General features: G+C 25.3%; 1 protein-coding gene across 12 annotated transcripts in view; it reads right to left on the bottom strand.

The window, feature by feature from the left end:
- Positions 1-22,346, bottom strand: part of LOC123267792 (bromodomain adjacent to zinc finger domain protein 2B) — a 97,825-nt gene that overhangs the window by 19,149 nt on the left and 56,330 nt on the right. For 6 of the 12 annotated variants that reach the window (XM_044732630.1, XM_044732638.1, XM_044732637.1 and 3 more), the window contains 11 exons: positions 18,996-19,229; positions 18,727-18,909; positions 18,444-18,639; positions 16,001-16,024; positions 15,666-15,921; positions 15,330-15,588; positions 13,395-13,771; positions 12,781-13,092; positions 12,199-12,473; positions 7,198-7,279; positions 4,324-4,752 (listed from right to left, as the gene is read on the bottom strand). In XM_044732630.1, the coding sequence (XP_044588565.1) occupies positions 4,324-4,752; positions 7,198-7,279; positions 12,199-12,473; positions 12,781-13,092; positions 13,395-13,771; positions 15,330-15,588; positions 15,666-15,921; positions 16,001-16,024; positions 18,444-18,639; positions 18,727-18,909; positions 18,996-19,229 (2,627 nt within the window). The remainder of the gene's footprint in view (positions 1-4,323; positions 4,753-7,197; positions 7,280-12,198; positions 12,474-12,780; positions 13,093-13,394; positions 13,772-15,329; positions 15,589-15,665; positions 15,922-16,000; positions 16,025-18,443; positions 18,640-18,726; positions 18,910-18,995; positions 19,230-22,346) is intronic. The other 6 variants (XM_044732640.1, XM_044732641.1, XM_044732639.1 and 3 more) reach the window with 3 other exon arrangements.

Below are 22,346 nucleotides of genomic sequence, written 5' to 3'. Positions count from 1 at the left end.
TATCAACATTACTTCTTTGATCTTTTAAATATCAATTTAAAAATATAATTTTAAAATTATTATTCTAGAAAATTATTAAGTTTTAATAACATTATCTGTTGTAATTATTAATCATTAATTATTAAATAAAAATTTTTAGATGAAAAAAACTTTACTCAAATTTTTTAATTATTTTTTTCTTGAAACTGGTTTTTTTAAAACTCAACTAAGAATTTTTCGAGTTCTACTGAACCGAATAATTTGAAATTTAGTGTAAGTCTTCTTTATAGACCTCTCTATCTTATAATCTTTAAAAACGTCAATAGTTAAGGAAGTAAAATGTAATTTAATAAATATCTTCTGAACTATTGAAATTTTTAAAGATATAAGCTCAGCCTGACATTAAACTCTTTGAGACTTTTCATTGGAATACCCACATCAATTTTTCATATATTTCATATATTTATAAATATTATATTTATGTATATATAAAAAATATATTAAAAATGCATGTGGGTACTCAAATAAAAGCTCTTGATGAGTGTAACACTAGGATGAGCTTATATCTTAAAAAATGTCAATAAGTAAGAAATGAAATTTTATCTTGCTAACTATTGACATTTTTAAAGATATAAGCTCATCTTGATATTACACTCATCGAGACCTTTCATTTGAGTACCCACATCAATTTTACATATATTTCATATATTTATAAATATTATATTTATGTATATATGAAAAATATATTAAAAATGCATGTGGGTACTCAAATGAAAGCTCTTGATGAGTGTAACACTAGGATGAGCTTATATCTTAAAAAATGTCAATAAGTAAGAAATGAAATTTTATCTTGCTAACTATTGACATTTTTAAAGATATAAGCTCATCTTGATATTACACTCATCGAGACCTTTCATTTGAGTACCCACATCAATTTTACATATATTTCATATATTTATAAATATTATATTTATGTATGTATGAAAAATATATTAAAAATGCATGTGGGTACTCAAATAAAAGCTCTTGATGAGTGTAACACTAGGATGAGCTTATATCTTAAAAAATGTCAATAAGTAAGAAATGAAATTTTATCTTGCTAACTATTGACATTTTTAAAGATATAAGCTCATCTTGATATTACACTCATCGAGACCTTTCATTTGAGTACCCACATCAATTTTACATATATTTCATATATTTATAAATATTATATTTATGTATGTATGAAAAATATATTAAAAATGCATGTGGGTACTCAAATGAAAGCTCTCGATGAGTGTAACATCGGGATGAACTTATATCTTGAAAAATGTCAACAATTAAGAAATGACATTGTATCTTGAGAACTATTGACATTTTTAAAGATATAAGCTCATCTTGATATTACACTCATCGATACCTTTCATTTGAGTACACACATCAATTTTTCATATATTTCATATATTTATAAATATTATATTTATGTATATATAAAAAATATATTAAAAATGCATGTGGGTACTCAAATGAAAGCTCTTGATGAGTGTAACACTAGGATGAGCTTATATCTTAAAAAATGTCAATAAGTAAGAAATGAAATTTTATCTTGCTAACTATTGACATTTTTAAAGATATAAGCTCATCTTGATATTACACTCATCGAGACCTTTCATTTGAGTACCCACATCAATTTTACATATATTTCATATATTTATAAATATTATATTTATGTATGTATGAAAAATATATTAAAAATGCATGTGGGTACTCAAATGAAAGCTCTCGATGAGTGTAACATCGGGATGAGCTTATATCTTAAAAAATGTCAGCAATTAAGAAATGACATTGTATCTTGAGAACTATTGACATTTTTAAAGATATAAGCTCATCTTGATATTACACTCATCGATACCTTTCATTTGAGTACACACATCAATTTTTCATATATTTCATATACTTATATATATAACATATATATATATATATATATATATGTATTGGGGTGGCCCAAAAAAACTGACTATTTTTTTTTTTTGAGTCTCGAGTGAAAAAATGTTAGTTTTTGATGTTTTAAAAGCCCTCACCAAAGGACAGCTCAAAAAAAAATTTTTAAGAGGTCACTCCAAATTTTTTAAAATTTCAAAAATCGTCAAAAATCGAACTTTTTTTTTTTTTAATTTTTTTTCTCGTTACGATATAATTTTATAGACTAAAAAAAAATAAGTTTCTGAAAATTTCAGTTCAAAATTTAAATTTTGAAAGGTTGCTCATAATTTTTTTCAATTTATTAGTGCATTAGTTTAGATTTTTTCGAGCGACCTTTTACAATTCGAATTAAAATTCCATGCATTTTTTTTTTTTTTATTCAGTACCATAATCGATAAAAATACATCACGAGATGAACTAAAAATCAAGCATAATACAGAAAAAATAATTTTTTTTAATTTAATAATTTTAATTAATAAACTTCCAAGCGTGGATTCGAATCCCAAGCTGGTCTTAGAAACCAGCTTGGTTGAGATTTGACCTTGCCGCGTAGGTTAAGATTTTTTCAAACCAAAAAGACCCCAACGTACCACTCCCAACACTTAAAGTCGACGATATGACTAATTAAAGAAAAAAAAAAAAATTATGAGCAACCTTTCAAAATTTAAATTTTGAACTGAAACTTTCAGAAACTTATTTTCTTTTGGTCTATAAAATTATACCGTAACGAGAAAAGAAATTAAAAAAAAAAAAATTCGATTTTTGACGATTTTTGAAATTTTAAAAAATTTTGAGTGATCTCTTAAAAAATTTTTTTTGAGCTGTCCTTTGGTGAGGACTCTTAAAACATCAAAAACTAACATTTTTTCACTCGAGACTCAAAAAAAAAAATAGTCAGTTTTTTTGGGCCACCCTAATATGTATATAACGAAAATATATCAAAAATGCATGTGGGTACTCAAATGAAAGCTCTTGATGAGTGTAACATCGGGATGAGCTTATATCTTTAAAAATGTCAATAGTTAAGAAAGTACAGTGCGATTTAACAAAATTAATTATTTAATAAAGCAAAATTTTATTTATTTATAAGGTAAAAGCTCTAATTATTGACACTATAAGAGACAATGTTATGATTAGATTTTTTTTTAAGCAATCAAACATCAATATCGTTGAATTTTGTTTGTGGTAATGTCTCAAGTAATATTTTTACTAATCAATTTCATTTTTTAAAATGATAATCACTGATATTTACTAATTAATTTTAAATAATTAAATAGATTATCCGAATACACCAATTATTGGCAGGTTAAAAAACTGATTGATCTAATTATTGACATACCTTAGCCCCAATTATTGACACCTATACTGCGCATGCCTAGAATCATCTGCTTAGTCTTATTTATCCAAACTTATTATTAAGTAATCAATTTTTTAAAGTTTATTAATAATAATTTTCATTAATGATTGATTACTTTTAAAAATATAAAAATTAATTTAAAAATAATTTATTGAATCAGAAGAGTTCAAACTCTTACAGTTAATTTTTTCGATTAAAGTAAAAAAAAGGCGTCTTAGCGCTGTCGAATGGCTGTCAATATGAGATTCAACTTAAAAATTATCAACTAGTTATTGACACCTATTATTTAAATATTATAAAGGAAACAATTAATTTCGATTATTCAATTTTATAAATTTTTCATATATTAATTAAAAAAAAAAAAAGATCATATTATTAGACGAAGAAATTAATTTAAACAGTATTAAAAAAAAAATGCTTTTCTCATCAAAGTTGTTAAGAAAATAAACTTTCGTAAGGTTTGATATGGTGCTTTTATTTTTTTTTAATAATTAATATTTAATATTTTGAACTGAGTAATTTTTTTAAATTTTTTAATTAATTAGAAATAAAAATTTACATGATAGTTATTCTTATTACAGATGATTAAATATATTTAAAAATAATTTAGGGTGTCAATATTTAGATCCCTGTCAATAATTGGGGCTTTTACCTTATTAAAAATATTCCCTTTTTTTCCTTCAAAAATCTAGACCATAATATCCCCTCAAAATTATTTAATATTTCCAAAATAATTTTATTTATCTAAAATAAAAATATTTTTAAATCAGTGTATTTAAACCTCAAAAAAAAAAAAAAAAAAAAAAAAAAAAAAAAAAAAAAAAAAACTACGTGACTAGTTTTTAAATTCTAATACAAGCGTGTGACTCTTAGGAATAGTGTAGGACGACGCTAGTAAAAAGTAAACCTCTAAAAAAATATATTTTCGATAATAAAAAAATATCTGTTGAATTTATAAATAGAATTCTTGTATTTGGGAATTTGCTTGGACAGATTTGAGCGTAAAACGTCATCCTTACCTCCAGCAATTCCTGATTAATTTGGGTCTGAGCTTGCTGGGTGTCCTGATGCTGTGCAATAATCTTAGGAGAAGTCGAGACTGAGCTACAAGCCGAGCTAGAAGTAGGTGTAATTGTAAAAGTCGACGGTGATATCATTGGAGAAGTTGTAATTGGTGAAGTAGGCATCACCAATGATCCAATTGATTGGGACATAATAATATTGCTAATATTAGCTTTTTTCCCAATAACATCTGTTGAATCATCCGATTGTAACATATCACGATTTCTCCAGCTTTCGGCAATGCTCACACGATTTTTCCAAATAGTTGCCACTGTGCTGCTAGCCAGCCCCAATTCCCTGGCGACGTCGCTCTTGCTTTTTCCACGCTCTATTTCTTGAATAATCTTCATCTTCTGCTTGATTGTGAATGCTAACCTCTTCCGACCCTGCACGCATTTTTTTTCCATTTTTTTTTCTCCATTCCTTCTTTTATTATTAATTACAATCCGCTTATTATAATTATTCTTCTATTATATTTTTTTTTTAATTTGTTTTTTTGGGAATTACATAATTTAAAAATTTATTAATAAAATTAAATTAAGAGGATAAACCATTTTGTCTAATAAAAAATGGATTCTATTAAAGCTCCCGGCATATCTGGCAATATACATACATATACTAAATGTATATCTATGTATATATTTTTTTTTATTGAGTTGGTCAGGTTTTTCTACGTTTTAAAGCGAGATGCATTTTTAGCACGTTGCCGTCAATTAACAACGCTATTTTTTTTTTTTTTTTTTTTTATATATAGATAGGTTTTAGGTTTAACATTTAATTAATTTAATACTATCAACATTCAATAAAATAAAGGATCTAAAACATGCTGGGCTCTCCTGTCACTATCGCTAGCGTATCAGACTGTGTCTTGTGTTTTTTTTAATTCGCGTGCTTAGGATCTTTTTCTATTTACGGATTTATCAAAATTAGAGGAAGTTTGTCACTCAACCTTTTTACGACTATTTAAGTTTAAATTTAATTTAAAAATTAGAGAATAAGTCTTTTTTTTATAATACTAAAATTAAACGATGTTAAATAAGTTTTTAATTAATAAATTATAAATAAAAAATATTTTTAAAAAATTGAATTTTTCAAGTTTTTTACAAATAAAATTTTTTCTTTTTTTTTTATAATAATTTTTTAATAAAATAATAAATAAAAATTTTTAAAAGTGGGCTAACTTAATTTTTATTAAAAATATAATTATTTAAATAACTAAATTTAAAAAAATTAATAATATAACATTTAAGTGTTATATACATTTAAATTGAATATTTTTAAAAAATCATTTTTTACAAATGAAAATTTTTATTATTTATTTTATCGAAAAATTATTTTTAAAAAATTATTAAAAAAAATTTCACACGTAGAAAATTTTAAAAATTGTACAATTTTTTTTAAATATTTTTTTTGTTATAATTTAATTAGTAAAAATAAAATAAAAAATTATTGAATGTCGACTAATTTTAGTGTTTTTTTTTCTTTTTAAATAAATATAAAAATTTTATTTTAAACTTGTTAATAAAATAAAAATGAATTTTTTTTTAAACAAAAATATAATATTGATATTAATTAGAATTATTTCAGGTTTTTTTTTTTAATTTTATGATTTCCATTTTTTAAAAAATTATTTAAATTATATGTAAGGTTATTACTTACCGATTTAAATAATTAATTGTAGTAATTAAAAAAATTTTATAGATATTCTAAATGTCTAATTAATTTATTATTTTTAAAAATTTTTATTTTTTACTGTTTTTTAAATTAAATTAAAAAAATTTGATTATTTACTTTTAATATCAATAAAAAAAAAAAATAAGTTACAAAATTATATTCAAATTTATTTACAATTTCAATTCATTAAAATTTTTTTTAGAATTTACCACTTGTCATTTTTTTTCTAGACATAATTATTATGTCTAGTATTTTTACTAGACATAGTTATATAATTGTCTGTTAATTGGACATATGGTTCCTAGTAAAATCACAAAGAGTAAATTAGATTTGCTAACACTATCACAATATCAATTAAAATTTCTAATAAATTTTATTTATTATTATTTCTCTATATCACGCAATATAAAATTATTGAATAATATTTGTTCAGTTGTTATGTCCGTAAAAATATTTTCAATAATATTATGTTACACATTAACAAATATAAAAATAAATAAAAATCATCACTAACTACCGCTAAAATTTTTATAAATATTTTAGTTAAATTTTCAAGCAATGTATTTTTAAACATTCAGATTTTTAAAAAAGGAAACCATAAAATTCATTGCCTTAAAACAATAAATAACAATAATAATAAAATTTTAAAAATTGCCTAAAAAACTTGGTTTAAAAAAAAATTTTTTTCAACTTGAAGTTTTTAATATAAAAATTAAAAATTAAAAACAAAGACAAGTTTACTCTAATTTTTAGCGAGCTAAAAATAACTATCCATTAAAATAAAATTTATGTATGCAATTTAATTGGATTTAATGTAATCCAATAATTAAATGAAATATTATTAAAATTATTTAAACTAAGTACTTTATCAAGTACAGTTAGTCAATATTATTTTGTACATTTACTAAAAAAATCTTTTTTATTGTAATAAAAAAAATATCGATTTTTTTTCATATTCATAATGTATGAATAAATAAATGTGTAAGTGTAAAATATAGAATAAACATGCGACACACATGACAGGTGAACAAAATACAAAAACACAGGTATTCTAAGTAGAAGAAAATGATTGGTTACGTTTGTAAAAACTTCACACGTTTTTTATATATTATAATAATAAAAAAAAAAAAAAAAAAAAATTAATGATTTTCACTTACCTCTAATAATTGTTGATTTCTAATCTCGCGCTCTCTTCTTACGGCTTCCTGTCGCTCAGACTTTTCTTGTTCTTTGAGTAACCTGAGGAAAGATTAGAGAAAAAAAAATATTTAATATTTGTTTGTTTAAAGTCACATCAACATCAAGGCTATTGAATATTTAATAAAGTGAAAAAAAAAAAATAAAGTTTTAAATAAAATTATTTTATTTTAATATTTTTTGGTGGATTTTTCCAAGCTTTTCGCTTTAATTTCAAGAAACATATTTTGCAATATTATTAATAACACCGTTAATTTTTTAATTTTTAATATTTTTCAGGCATTGTCAAATAAAATTATTTTTGTGCAATTTTCGAGCTAAAATTAAAAATTTCAGAATTAAAAAATTTATAATTTTAAGAATATACTAATTGTTATATGGGTGATTATCTGTAAGGATATTTTTCGTTGTCCCAGGCATTTTTTTATTGGAAAAATTGTTATTTTGTTACTAAAAAAAATTTATTACGAAAGTAAAAAAACATTTTTATTTGGAGCATTGAAAACTAAAATGAAATAAATTTTGGTTTTTTTGGTATAAATTGGTAAACCACCGAAATAACAGTACCCTGGGCTGTCCCATTCCCAAAATTATAACTTTAAGATTAAATTTTTACAAATATTTCAAACTGATGTCTCTATGTACAGTCGACGCTCTCTGTATTGGACCTCTCTGTATTTGACCGCTCTCTGTATTTGACCACATTCTTCCTCTGTATTTGACGATTTTACACAGCTCTTATGGACAAGGACGAGTCAAATACAGAGAATGGTCCTGTACGGGCGAGTCAAATACATAGAGCGTTGACTGTAACTACATATGTGAGAATGATAAAATAGTACTAGACATAATGTGCTTCAATCAGCCTTTGACAGTCAACGTACTAGCAACCATTTTAGTATCTAAGAGAACAAATTATGAATTAATAACCACCTAACGTTTTTACTTGTGCATTTACTATATTTTTAATATTACTTATTATTAATCTTATCTATTTCATAAAGCTATGTTGGTATTATTTATTTAATGTGCTGGATGGATCACAATTTGGATTGACTACTTCAATTATTAATATAATGCCCTTGGCCGCTGTCTCTCCTTATTGTAATAATAATGTATAAATTTATGTATTTGTATCTCATTTGTACACTTATGTGACCCTGTTAATGGCCATTGGCTGTTGGGTCTTTCAAAAAGAAATAAATAAAAATAAAAATATAAATAATGCTGTGAAGCGGGAAAGAATAGGAGTTACGGTAATTATTACGTGAAGCTTTCCACATTCATGTAACAGGATATTGGTAGGGAAGGATTGAGAAAGGAATGTGGAGAGGATCATCTTAATGTGAGTTTATAGAATATGCGAGAAAAAATTATTAGATAGCTCGGACTGGGATTCGAACCCAGAACCTTCCGAATACATGTCGGCTACTCTACCATTTGAGCTATCCGGTCTATACTAAATTTCCTTTCGCTTATTCTATATACATTAAGCCACACCGTCCATCTTACGGCAAGCATTTTTACACGCTTTATATTAGCTTCACTTGTATGTCAGTTTGTCAGTATGTCAGTAACTCTCCGTGGGTAATCTGCGCGCCTGCGGCCTTCCTTGGTTCTGGTAGCCGTTTCTCAGGCTCGCTCTCCGAAATCGAACTCTGATTCCCCGTATTTATAATATTTATAAATAATTATTTTTTATTAGCTTCACTTGTATGTCAGTATGTCAGTATGTCAGTATGTAACTCTCCGTGGGTAATTTGCGCGCCTGAATATTTTTGATAATCAACAAATAATAGTTTAAAAAAACTAAAAAATCACGCTTTTATAAATAAACCAAACTAAAAGTAAAAATAAATAATAGTTTAAAACTAAAAACACGCTTTTATAGAAAACCAAACTAAAAAATAGAAAATAAATTTAAATTAAGAATAGTGTTAAAATTTCAATAAATATAAATTAATAATAGTGTAAATAAAAAAATGTATTTTATTTTAAAAAGCGTGGGGTGTTTTTAAGATATTATCAAAATGATAATCACTCTACTCATATCTGTCAATAAAATATTTATAACTATTGACACCATGCACCTCACGCTTTTTTTAAAATAAAATACATTTTTTTTATTTACACTATTATTAATTTATATTTATTGAAATTTTTAACACTATTCTTAATTTAAATTTATTTTCTATTTTTTAGTTTGGTTTTCTATAAAAAGCGTGTTTTTAGTTTTTTTAAACTATTATTTTTTACAAATATAAATAATGCTGTGAAGCGGGAAAGAATAGGAGTTACGATAATTAAGTTATTCGTCCATAATATATAATTTGGTCCATAATGTTTATAAACTTAATTAGTTAACTAAAAATCTTCTTCAATAAAAAGTACCGAAAGTTAATTTGTTTCATTAAATTCATTAAACCAAAGTTTGTCCCAGGCATTTTAAAAGCAGTCCCCTGCCAGAAGTTCAAAGCCAAAAAAAAAATCCAGCGTGTAATTTTACCTTTTGTAAGGTTTATAAGGATCTAACTAGCCTTGAGTTAATAAACATAGGGCTGTTAGCGCTTTATCGGCATTTTATTTAGTGTCAAAGCACCGTTTGTGCTGGAAATATGTGTCTGGGCCACTTGAAAACTCAGTCCCCTGGCAACTATTTTTATTTATAATTTATTTATAAAATTCGATCCATAAGTCTTAATATTATTCTAATTAATGTAAACATTCATTGAGAACTTGAAAAGTTGAATGCATTGAAATAGTTTGCTTGATTTTGCACGACTCATGATGTGAAGCATCAGAGAGTGCTTTACGATCGAAAAATTTTTTTCGCCTCATTTTAGCAACTATTTTTAGTATTATAGCCTTGTTAGTTCACGGAATCAAGATATTTTGCATACTATTGTCGAGATAATTTAATGGAGATTAATTCCATACTTTCTAAAAATTGATTTACTGCAATAGAAACGGAAAAAAACATCAAAATAGGTCAAAAAATTTTCCTGTCCGTCATGTATGAAACCCCGGAAACACTGTAACTTGTGAAAAAATCAATTATTTGAGTTAAATTTTTTTTTTTTTTAATTCTAATCGACGATTGTAGGTCACTGAATGCGAATGGTTAATTAATTCAGTGTCGTTTAATTACAATTAATAAAAAACGAAAACTACAAGACTGTATATCTATATATGTCCATGTAAAATTAACATGGATGGTGATATATCTATATCTATAGATATTATGTACATTTTATTCCATTAGGGGCGCTTGTGCAGTACCTTCCTACTACAGCTGTTTTTTCGGCAATTAATTTTGAACGACTTAATTTTTTTTCTTTTTTTTTTTTTTTTATATTTCATAATTAAATGAGCATTATGAGTCGTGCAGTTTTGGATTTTCCAAACTTTTTCTCAATTTGATTAAAAAAACAGTCTCCTGTGATGTTATATGGCAAAAAATACACAAATATCGAAAAAGCAAAAATTAATTCGACTGTTTATCCACAGATTCGGTAGAATCTGGCGCCAAGTTCCGTTCAAATCCGTTGTAAACGGAGCGCCAGACTACCGACTGTGTTTACTGTAAGCAGAACGGTATTTCGAGGTTGCAAAATTTTATTTAATTATATGGTTCTCCTTTTTCCAAAATAATATATTATAAAAGTAATTTATACTTTATTTTACTGATATTAATTAATTATAATCAATTATAACACTTAATTCACTTAAAATTATTAAATTTTATCAGCACAAACTATAGTAAGCCCAGAAATTTCGATCCTGACTTTTTTTCGATGGGGAATATCAGCGCCACAGACTAGATAAAATAAAAATGTGTAGTAATCCTTCCTATAGACACGCAACTACAGTAAAAGTGATTCATAGCTTGCATCTATGGCCGCCAGGGTGCACTGGAATTACATCTACATAAACTGTAGCTTTAAGGGGATAGTTTGCAGTAAAAGTGCAGTCAACACGAGATTTAAGTTGTTATCAATTGTAAATTTTCATTATAATTACAAAAATACTAAAATCCGAACAAAAACAGTTTCACTGTAAAAAGTCGCACCAAGTCCACGTTCATAAGACTATTAGGAAAAAAATTTTTTCTTTACAAAAAGATACAAAATAAAAATTAAAAATCCGAGTAACCGATATGATTGTTTATGATTTTCGGAAATTAAAAAAAATTTTTTTGTAAATTTAAAAATTAAAAAAAAATTTTAGAACGTACTTGGTGTGCGTCATTGTGTATTTCAATTTTTTTAAAGTCCTAGTAAATAGATTTTACGAATTTCATTAAAAGTAAAATATTTTGCAACCGCGCACACTAAATACGTTCTAAAATTTTTTTTTTAATTTTTAAATTTACAAAAAAATTTTTTTTAATTTCCGAAAATCATAAACAATCATATCGGTTACTCGGATTTTTTAATTTTTTTATTTTGTATCTTTTTGTAAAGAAAAAAAAAATTTTTTTCCCTAATAGTCTTATGAACGTGGACTTGGTGCGACTTTTTTACAGTGAAACTGTTTTTGTTCGGATTTATTATAACTAAGCACTGATAGAAAGATTTCTTAGCATTTAAGAAGATTTCTTTGTATTTAAGAAATCATTTCTTAAACATAATTTCTTAGCATTAAAAAAATATTTCTTAGTATTTATATTTCTTAATATTTAAGAATTATTTCTTTGTATTTAATAAATATTTTTTAAATATTAAAAAATGATGTTTAAGAAATGATTTCTTAAATACAAAGAAATCTTCTTAAATGCTAAGAAATCCTTCTATCAGTGAGCTGATAATTTTGTAGCCCTTGTTAATTTTTTTTTCTAATAAAATCAAAAATAATTTGGTCGGACAATTTTGTACAGATTTAAGACGTCCTTACAGAGAATCACCCATATAATGCCGATTGGCATTCAAATAAATAAATAAATAAATAAAAATCCTAGCTACCTTGCTTGTTCCTTATGCCGCTGAGCTTCTTCCTTAGCAAGCTTTTTAGCGTAGGCAAGTTTGTCGCGTTCATATTGATTATTAACTCGTAAATCTCGAAATCCACCGGCAGCTTTTAGTTCTTCTAATCTTCGTGCTACCTCTTGTGCTCCTAATCGTACGTATTCAGCTTCTGCTAAGCCCATAGTCGGTTGGAGAAATTCACCCACAAGAGGACGAGATGAGAATGAAAAATTTGCTGATGTTATTTCTAGTGAGTTTTGCTGCTCGAGAAACTAGAATTTAATTTTTAAATAATTAATTAATAAATCTATTATAAATTAAAAAATAATTTTTTTTCATTGAAAAAAATTTTTTTTATTTAAAAAAAAATTTTTCATTTCAAAAATTTTTTTTATTTGAAAAAAATTTTTGATTGAAAAAAAAAATTTTTTGTTTCAAAAAATTTTTTTTGTTTAAAAAAAATTTGTTTTATTTAAAAAAAAAATTTTTTTTATTAAAAAAATATTTTTTTCATTGACAAAATTTTTTTTTTTTATTAAAAAAAAAAGTTTTTTTATTTTACAAAAAATAAATAATTACTTTGTTTAAATCAGTACTGTTTAAAAATCTTCTACCACAGGGACTATAGTACAAAACATCACCCTTAATAATTCCAGTTTTTCCTAGACCTTTGATTATTGTTTCTCTTTTCCACCCACGTTCCAAAGGAATCTGTAGATCTTTATCACTAGGATTTAACTTCCGTCTTTTTGCGCTAGTACCTTCAGGATTGTCATCATCCGTATCAGTAAGAACATCCGTATTACTTCCACTTTCACTTGTAACATCCATGTTACTTTCTTCCCCTGATACCTCTAAGAATTTATTTTTCATTTTTTCCTGCAATGAACGCTATATTGGAAAGATTTTTTGTAATATTAAATCATAATTAAAAAAAATATAACTTAAAAATTTCTGAATTAAAAAAATTAATTATATGTAAATTAAAATTTTTAATACTAAATTTTTTTAATAGAAAAAAATTACTTTTTAATAAATATAATTAATAAAATTTTTTAATTTAAATAAAAATAAATATTAAAAATAATTTATTTAAAATGAAATGTTCTTATTAAAAATTGATAAAGAAAAACTGCAATTAGGAACTTGAAAGAAATAATTAAAATAAAAAAAAAAAAAAAAACAATCCTTACTTGATTTTTGTCATCACACTGTAAAGCAGCAGATGCATGAAGCTGAGCAGCAAGAATATTAGATCTTAATAGCGATACTTGATGTGATATTGGAATGTTGGGGTCGAATGCCGGTGTTGGCTTAATACCAAGTGCTCGGCTTTGTGCTAATAGAGATGCTACTGTATTTTTTTTAGGTTTTGAAACCCCACGTCCTAGATTTCTTGGTCTTCCGTCTTTATGATGAATTGTGCTTTCATTTTCTTCACTTCCGCTACTTGGCCGTTGTGGTGAATCAGATGTATTAACAATCTGAGCCAACGATGGGCTCGATGAAGCCGAAACAGATACTGAATTTTGTGGTACCCTGCGGGGTTTTGGCCCGGGTTTTCTTCGAGCTAAAAAAGATTATTAAATTTTATTATTTACAATTATCATAAAAGGAAAGTAAGATCATTTTAAGGACATTAATGCATCAAGTAAATAAAAAGTAAAATTGTTCTTAAAACTCCAACTTGTTTGAAGTTATAATAATTTGTAAAGGTTCGAAGAACAGTATCAGGTTCCAAGAACAATATCAAGTTCCGGGAACAATAGTAGGTTCTAAGAACAATATTAGGTTCCAAGAACAGCACTAGGTTCCAGGAACTACTAGGTTCCAAGAACACTACTAGGTTCCAGGAACAATATTAAGTTCTAGGAACAATATTAGGTTATAAGACTAATATCAGGTTCTAAGAATAAGACTAGGTTCCGGGAACAATAGTAAGTTCTAAGAACAATATCAGGTTCCAAGAACAATATTAGGTTCCAGGAACAATAGTAGGTTCCAAGAACAGTACTACGCTGATAGAAGAATTTGTTTAGTTAAAAATATTTGTTAATATTTAACAAATGATTTATTAGAGACCACTTTTTAGTATTAAACAAATATTTCTTAGTATTTAAAATGATTTGTTTGCATTTAATAAATCTGATATTAATTTATTAAATATTAATAAATTTTTTTAAGTACTGAAAAATATTTGTTAAGGATTAAAAAGTGGTCTCTAATAAATGATTTGTTAAATACTAACAAATATTTTTAACTATAAACAAATCCTTCTATCAGTGTAGGTTTCGGGAACAATAGGTTCTAGGAACAATATTAGGTTATAAGACTAATATCAGGTTCTAAGAATAAGACTAGGTTCCGGGAACAATAGTAGGTTTTAAGTACAATATCAGGTTCCAAGAACAATATTAGGTTTTAAGAAAAATACTAGGTTCCAGGAACAATAGTAGGTTTTGAGAACAACATCAGGTTCCGGAAATAATAGTAGGTTCTAAGAACATCAAGAGGCTCCAATAACACTACTAGGTTCCGGGAACAATAGTAGGTTCTAGGAACAGTATTATGTTATAAGACTACTATCAGGTTCTAAGAATAAAACTAGGTTCCGGGAACAATAGTAGGTTCTAAGAACAATATTAGGTTCAAAGAATATTAAGTCCTAAGAACAATATCAGGTTTTAAGAAAAATACTAAGAACATTATTAGGTTCCAGGAACAATACTAGATTCCACGAACAATAGTAAATTCTAAGAACAATATCAGATTCTGGGAATAAAAGTAGGTTCTAAGAACATTATTAGGTTCCAGGAACAATACTAGGTTCCAGGAACAATATAATGTTCTAAGAACAATATTATGCTAATAGAACAATACTAGGTTCCGGGAACACCATTATGTTCTAAGAACAGTACTAGGTTCCGGGAACAATATAAGGTTCCAAGAACATTTGACTCTAGCATATCGCATGAACGTCCTTAATAATATTATTTCAACAATTATAAACTGTAAATTAATTTTACAAAAATATAATTATAGTTCAGAGATAATGTAAGTCAATAGAAAAAAAAAATTATTTAAATTTAAAAGAAACAGTGTTTCATTTCAATTTTAATGACACTTACATGTGCGATCAGATGCTAGTAACGATTGACTGAGATTACTCAACTGACTAAGAGGCTGATTACCCGATATCAGTGGGCTGCTGCTAGTAGATGCTGGTTTTAGAGAGAGGTTTAATGGAGCATCAGTGTCGCTAGAATGGTTCATGTTGCTGGTAGTGTACAAAGGAGGTGCTGATGGAACTGATCCATTTGTCGAGTGTACTGGTAGTTTAATAACCTCCACACGATCTACTGGCTCTCGATATTCATTCGACTCGTTCTGTATGAATTATATAATTTATAAAATTAAAAATTTTATATAGATTGTTTTTTATAAAATTAAAAATAAAATTGTACCGCTGATGGACGGTTGAATTTTCGAGGTTCCATTATTAACGATGAAGTCGTATTGGTTTGCTGATTACCATGTGCTTGTACTGATGGAGGATGAACGCTGACACTTGGAGTATCTAAAGATATTGTTTTCTTCCTTCCACGATTCGTTGTTCCAGGAATTTTTGGCCCTACGATGCTCGATGTGTATTTTATTATTTCTGTATCGGGTGGGAGTCTAACTCCTCCCAATATACTATTGGGGTCACTAAAATCAGAGCTAAAATAATAATAATATTAATATTAAATTATTATAATAAAAAAAAAATTTTCATCTTTTTTTTTTTATGTATTATTACCTTCCTTCCTTTGAGGGTGAATTACTGTATGCCATTTAAAAATAATAACACATTATTTTTATATAATATTATTTAAAAATATTGAAGCATAATATTCATTCGTTTTTTAAAAATTCAAGTGTTAATTTTGATAAAATTATAATAAGGTAAAAGCCTCAATTATTGACAGGGGTCTAAATATTGACACCCTAAATAATTTTTAAATATATTTAATCACCTTTAATAAGAATAACTATCATATAAATTTTTATTTCTAATTAATTAAAAAATTGAAAAAAATTACTTAGTTCAACATATTAAATATTAATTATTAAAAAATAAAAGCACCATATCAAACCTTACGAAAGTTTATTTTCTTAACAACTTTGATAAGAAAAGCATTTTTTTTAAATGCTGTTTAAATTAATTTCTTCGTCTAATAATATGATCTTTTTTTTTTTTTAATTAACATATGAAAAATTTATAAAATTGAATAATCGAAATTAATTGTTTCCTTTATAATATTTAAATAATAGGTGTCAATAACTAGTTGATAATTTTTAAGTTGAATCTCATATTGACAGCCATTCGACAGCGCTAAGACGCCTTTTTTTTACTTTAATCTAAAAAATGAACTGTAAGAGTTTGAACTCTTCTGATTCAATAAATTATTTTTAAATTAATTTTTATATTTTTAAAAGTAATCAATCATTCATGGAAATTATTACTAATAAACTTTAATAAAATTGATTACTTAATAATAAGTTTCGATAAATAAGAATAAGCAGATGATTCTAGGCATGCGCAGTATAGGTGTCAATAATTGGGGCTAAGGTATGTCAATAATTAGATCAATCAGTTTTTTAACCTGCCAATAATTGGTGTATCCGGATAATCTATTTAATTATTTAAAATTAATTAGTAAATATCAGTGATTATCATTTTGAAAAATGAAATTAATTAGTAAAAACATCACTTGAGACATTACCACAAACAAAATTCAACGATATTGATATTTGATTGCTTAAAAAAAATCAAATCATAACTTTGTCTCTTATAGTATCAATAATTGGGGCTTTTACCTGATGAATAAATAGAATTTTGCTGTATTAAATAATTAATTTTGTTAAATTGCACTGGACTTTCTTAACTATTGATATTTTTTAAGATATAAGCTCATCCCGATGTTACACTCATCAAGAGCTTTCATTTAAGTACCCACATCAATTTTTCATATATACATATATATTATATATATTTTAAGGATATAAGCTCATCCCGATGTTACACTCATCAAGAGCTTTCATTTGAGTACCCACATGTATTTTTCATATATATATATATATATATATATATATATATATATATACATATATATATATATATAGATATATGTATATATATATATATTTTTTATTTTTATTTTTTATCAGTTCAATGAACCCTACAGCAAAGCCATTAATCGGGTTCCATGTTACGTACAATTTAATACAAAGTGTTTAATTTAAAATTAATATTATGATAAGTCACTATATAATTAACTATCAAAAGTAAATATTTTGCTCCAGTTTATACAATGTTTGACATACAAAGTTTTTAAAAACATTCAGAACTACTTATTTTATAAACATCCAAACTGTTATCTATCTTGTAAAAAGTATATACTATATATAAATATATAAAATATATGAAAAATTGATGTGGGTACTCAAACGAAAGGTCTCGATGAGTGTAATATCACGATGAGCTTATATCTTTAAAAATGTCAATAGTTTACAAGATACAATGTCATCTATTAATTATTGACATATTTTAAGATATAAACCCATCCCGATGTTACACTCATCAAGAGCTTTCATTTGAGTACCCACATGTATTTTTGATATATTTCTCATATATACATATATATAAATATATAAAATATATGAAAAATTGATGTGGGTACTCAAATGAAAGGTCTCGATGAATGTAATATCAAGATGAGCTTATATCTTTAAAAATGTCAATAGTTCTCAAGATACAATGTGATATCTTAATTATTGACATTTTTGAAGATGTAAGCTCATCCTGATGTTACATTCATCTAGAGCTTTCATTTGAGTACGCACATGTAATTTTGATATATTTTTCACATATTTATATATATATATATATATATATATATATATATATATATATATATATATATATATATATATATATAATATATATAAATATACAAAATATATGAAAAATTGATGTGGGTACTCAAATGAAAGGTCTCGATGAATGTAATATCAAGATGAGCTTATATCTTTAAAAATGTCAATATTTCTCAAGATACAAGGTCATTTCATTGCTTTGTCGCTAATAGTGTCAATAATTGGGGCTTTTACCTTATGTCAATAAAATTAATTAGAAATTTTGTTTAAAAAAATGAAATATTTACCTAAAAATTAATTAATAAATAATAAAATTACAATACCTAACAACATTTGTTTGAGTCGTCGGTGTATTACTAGTTGATGGAGTACTATTACTAGTATGAGTTGTAAAAGTTGCCTGTGTTATTGATGAGCAACTTGTATGACTTGGAGTGGTCGAATTACTAGTATTATTAATATTACTACTACTACTGCTGCTGCTGCTCGTAGCCGGTTTATGACTCTTGCTTGACTTAGCTACAATTAAAAAAAAATATATATATTTTTTTTTTTAATTAAATAACAATTTTAAATAATAAAAATATAATAAAATTAATAACCCACATTTACTCGATTTGTGTGATGATAAGGGCGACGAATTAAGTAATGAAGGGTAAGGTGGTAAGAGACTTTCAGCGCTTGGTGGAAAACTAGACAGCCCAGCTGCGCCTTGTAACCTTGCTAAATAATCCTGAGCAGCTAAATGCGATGCCATTGTCCACCATGCAGCGCTCGCAGGATTAATACCTAAAAAAAAAGATAAAAAATGAATAAACAGATAAAACAAATGAAAAAATATATAAAAAGTTTTATATATTATAAATTAATAGTACCTAAACTCGCAGCTTGGCTGGCAGCAACACCCAAAGTACCTAGACCTGCGGCGTGCGAGTACGGAGGTGGAGGTGGTGGAGCTGAAGTCGCTGAATGACCTCCAAATCCCGGCGCTCCACCACCTCGTCCTAATAATGCGTATGCTGATGGCAAATGATGTGCTCCAAGTCCGTAACCTCCCGACATCCCTCCGAATAATGAAGGTGTTGTATTGTCACTTCGTGGCCAATAACCTGGAAAAATATAAAAAAAAAATTAATATTAGTTAAATTAAAAATATAAAAAATGTATATTAATTTTATTTAATAATAGTAGCAAGCTTGAAGTTACTATGTGACTGCCGTGATTTGTGTAGTATAAATAAATAAAATTTTGGTTTTTAAATAATGACTTTTGTTAAATTGCAATGGAATTTCTTAAATATTGAAATTTTTAAAGATATAAGCTCATTTTGATATTATAATCATCAAGAGCTTTCATTTGAGTACCCACATGCATTTTGATATATTTTTCATATATACATATATATAATATATATGAAATATATGAAAAATTGATGTGGGTACTCAAATGAAAGGTCTTGATGAGTGTAACATCAGAATGAGCTTATATCTTTAAAAATTTCAATATTTAAGAAATTATATTGTATTTTGTCAATTTATGATATTTTTAAAGATATGAACTCATCCCGATGTAACACTCATCAAGAGCTTTCATTTGAGTACCCACATGAATGTTTTATATATATATATATATATATATATATATAGTATATATATATATATATATATATATAAATATATATATATATATATATAAATATATGAAAAATTGATGTGGGTACTTAAATGAAAGGTCTCGATGAATGTAACATCAGAATGAGCTTATATCTTCAATTATGCCAATATTTAAAAAATTATATTGTATTTTGTTAATTTATGATATTTTTAAAGATATAAGCTCATTTTAATGTTACACTCATCAAAACCTTTCATTTAAGTACCCACAAGCATTTTTTATAAATTTTATATATTTCACGAATATCAGAAATATCATATATATATATAATATATGAAAAATTCATGTGGGTACTCAAATGAAAGCTCTCGATGAATGTAACATCAAAATGAGCTTATATCTTTAAAAATGTCAATATTTAAGAAATTATATTGTATTTTGCTAATTTTTGATTTTTTTAAAGAAATAAACTCATCCCGATGTTACACTCATCGAGAGCTTTAATTTGAGTACCTACATGCATTTTGATATATTTTTCATACATACATATATATAATATATATGAAATATATGAAAAATTGATGTGGGTACTCAAATGAAAGTTCTCGATGAATGTAACATCAAAGTGAGCTTATATCTTTAAAAATGTCAATAGTTCACAAGATAAAAGGTAATTTCTTTATTATGTATCTAGAAATAGAGCATTTTCGAATGCAACCTTAATACTCATCACAATAAATTAAAATTGAGTGCATACTATAACAGAGAAATCAAATTCAATTTTTTCAAGTGTTTTTTTATAAATTTAAAATTAATTGTCGCATATTGAACTCTTTTAAAGTCTATAAGCGATCTGTAAAAACACTCTGATCTGAACAGTTTAAAAAAATAGCCCTGAAAATGATAAAAATTACGAATTTTTTTTGTAGAAAATACAAAAAAAAAAGTCGGTGTATATATCCTATCCCGTTCGTTTGCAATGAGCAGTGGCCTTGGTCAAGGCCGCGGCAATGAGATTGTCGAGCGCTGCTTTAATTTATACTGGCCGACGAACCTTGAACTTGAAACAATTTTATTTTTGCGTATTCGGTACTAAAATACATATTTTTTTTTTTAATATTGATTATTTATTATTCTGAAGTTTTCCTAAATTTATAATAAAATTTTTAATTTAGTGTCAACTTGCTTCAATAAATAAATTTAAAAAATAAAATAACATCTTCGCTGTAATTTCCAATCTGCCATTCATTTTTAAGCGTAACTATTTTATTTTTCCAAAATTTTCCATACTAATATTTAATTAATCTAAAAAAGTGAATTTTAAATAAAAAATACTTGTTAGTAAAGAAGAAATATAAATATAAATTTATGTATTGTTTTATATTTAATAGACAATTTTAACACATTAATCTATCTAATCATCCTCCAGAAAATGTACAATTTAATTATCTCACTTAACTTTAACGTTTAATGATATCACATGCGATTATTGGATAAATTTGATTACTGATACCGCTGAAGAAGTTAATGGCTGCATTACTGATACCAAAAACATCAGCTATTTAATTTTATAACCAATTAATCGGTAATAAAAATCTCACTTTCCGATAATTGTATTTATTTTTAGCCGCTTTTGTAATATATGGTAATTTCTTATCATGTCATAAGTTAAGTTTACATATATAATAAGCGATTAAATTTCTTGACCTCTTATTGTTTTATAAAGATGCAAAAAAAGCGATTTTTCTTTAGTAAATTATAGAATTTTTATAAAAAATGATTTCTAGTCAAATTTAGTCACAAAAAATTTGCAATTTCTAATATTTTTTATTCATTTATATTTATTACTAATTTTATTTATTTATAATTAATTTAATAAATTTATTTATTCATTTTTTTATTAAATTTTATTTAATTCAATAATTTTTCTCTTAATTTTTTTTAGACTTAGAACAAGTTTTCCCTAAAGGCTATAAGGTGCAAAATATACATTCACAGAAAATTATATTTATATAATTGTGAATTTAATATAAAGTTATTAAATTTAAGTATCATTTTACTAAAAAAATTAATTAATTACTTGTAAATTTTTTATCAAAGTCAAAATTTAATTTTTATAAAATTTAATTTTAGCTAATTTATAGAAAAAAATATAATTTATCAATAAATATGATAATTATTTTAAAATGATAGTCAAAAATATAGTTTTTGAAAAATTTTATTCAAATCACGGATTGAATTTAAAAAAAAAAGTGAATAATAGTTTAAATTGATTATTTTCCTAAATTAAAGATAAATTTGATAAATTTAAGCTATCTTTTACGGGTAAAAAATTATTTTGGTAAAATTGAGAAAATAAAAAATTTTTTGGAAAAAAAATCGGCGTAATATTGCTGACATGCCAAAAAAAAAATTAACTTAGATTAAGAGAAAAATTGATTATTTTAAAAAATTGCATTTTTAATTTTTTTAAATATCTACATGTCAATATTTTTTGCAGTAATTCATTTAAAAAAAAAATGATCAAATATCTGCTACTTTAATATTCATGAAAAATTCTTGAATCAAGAAAATAATTTTGAAGAGTTTATAATTGACTTGAATCAAGACGA

This window comes from Cotesia glomerata, linkage group LG6 (genome assembly GCF_020080835.1).
Source record: "Cotesia glomerata isolate CgM1 linkage group LG6, MPM_Cglom_v2.3, whole genome shotgun sequence".
NCBI classification, from domain to species: Eukaryota; Metazoa; Arthropoda; class Insecta; order Hymenoptera; family Braconidae; genus Cotesia; species Cotesia glomerata.
The sequence above is the reverse complement of the archived record's forward strand: the minus strand, read 5'-3'. Positions and strand labels throughout refer to the sequence as shown.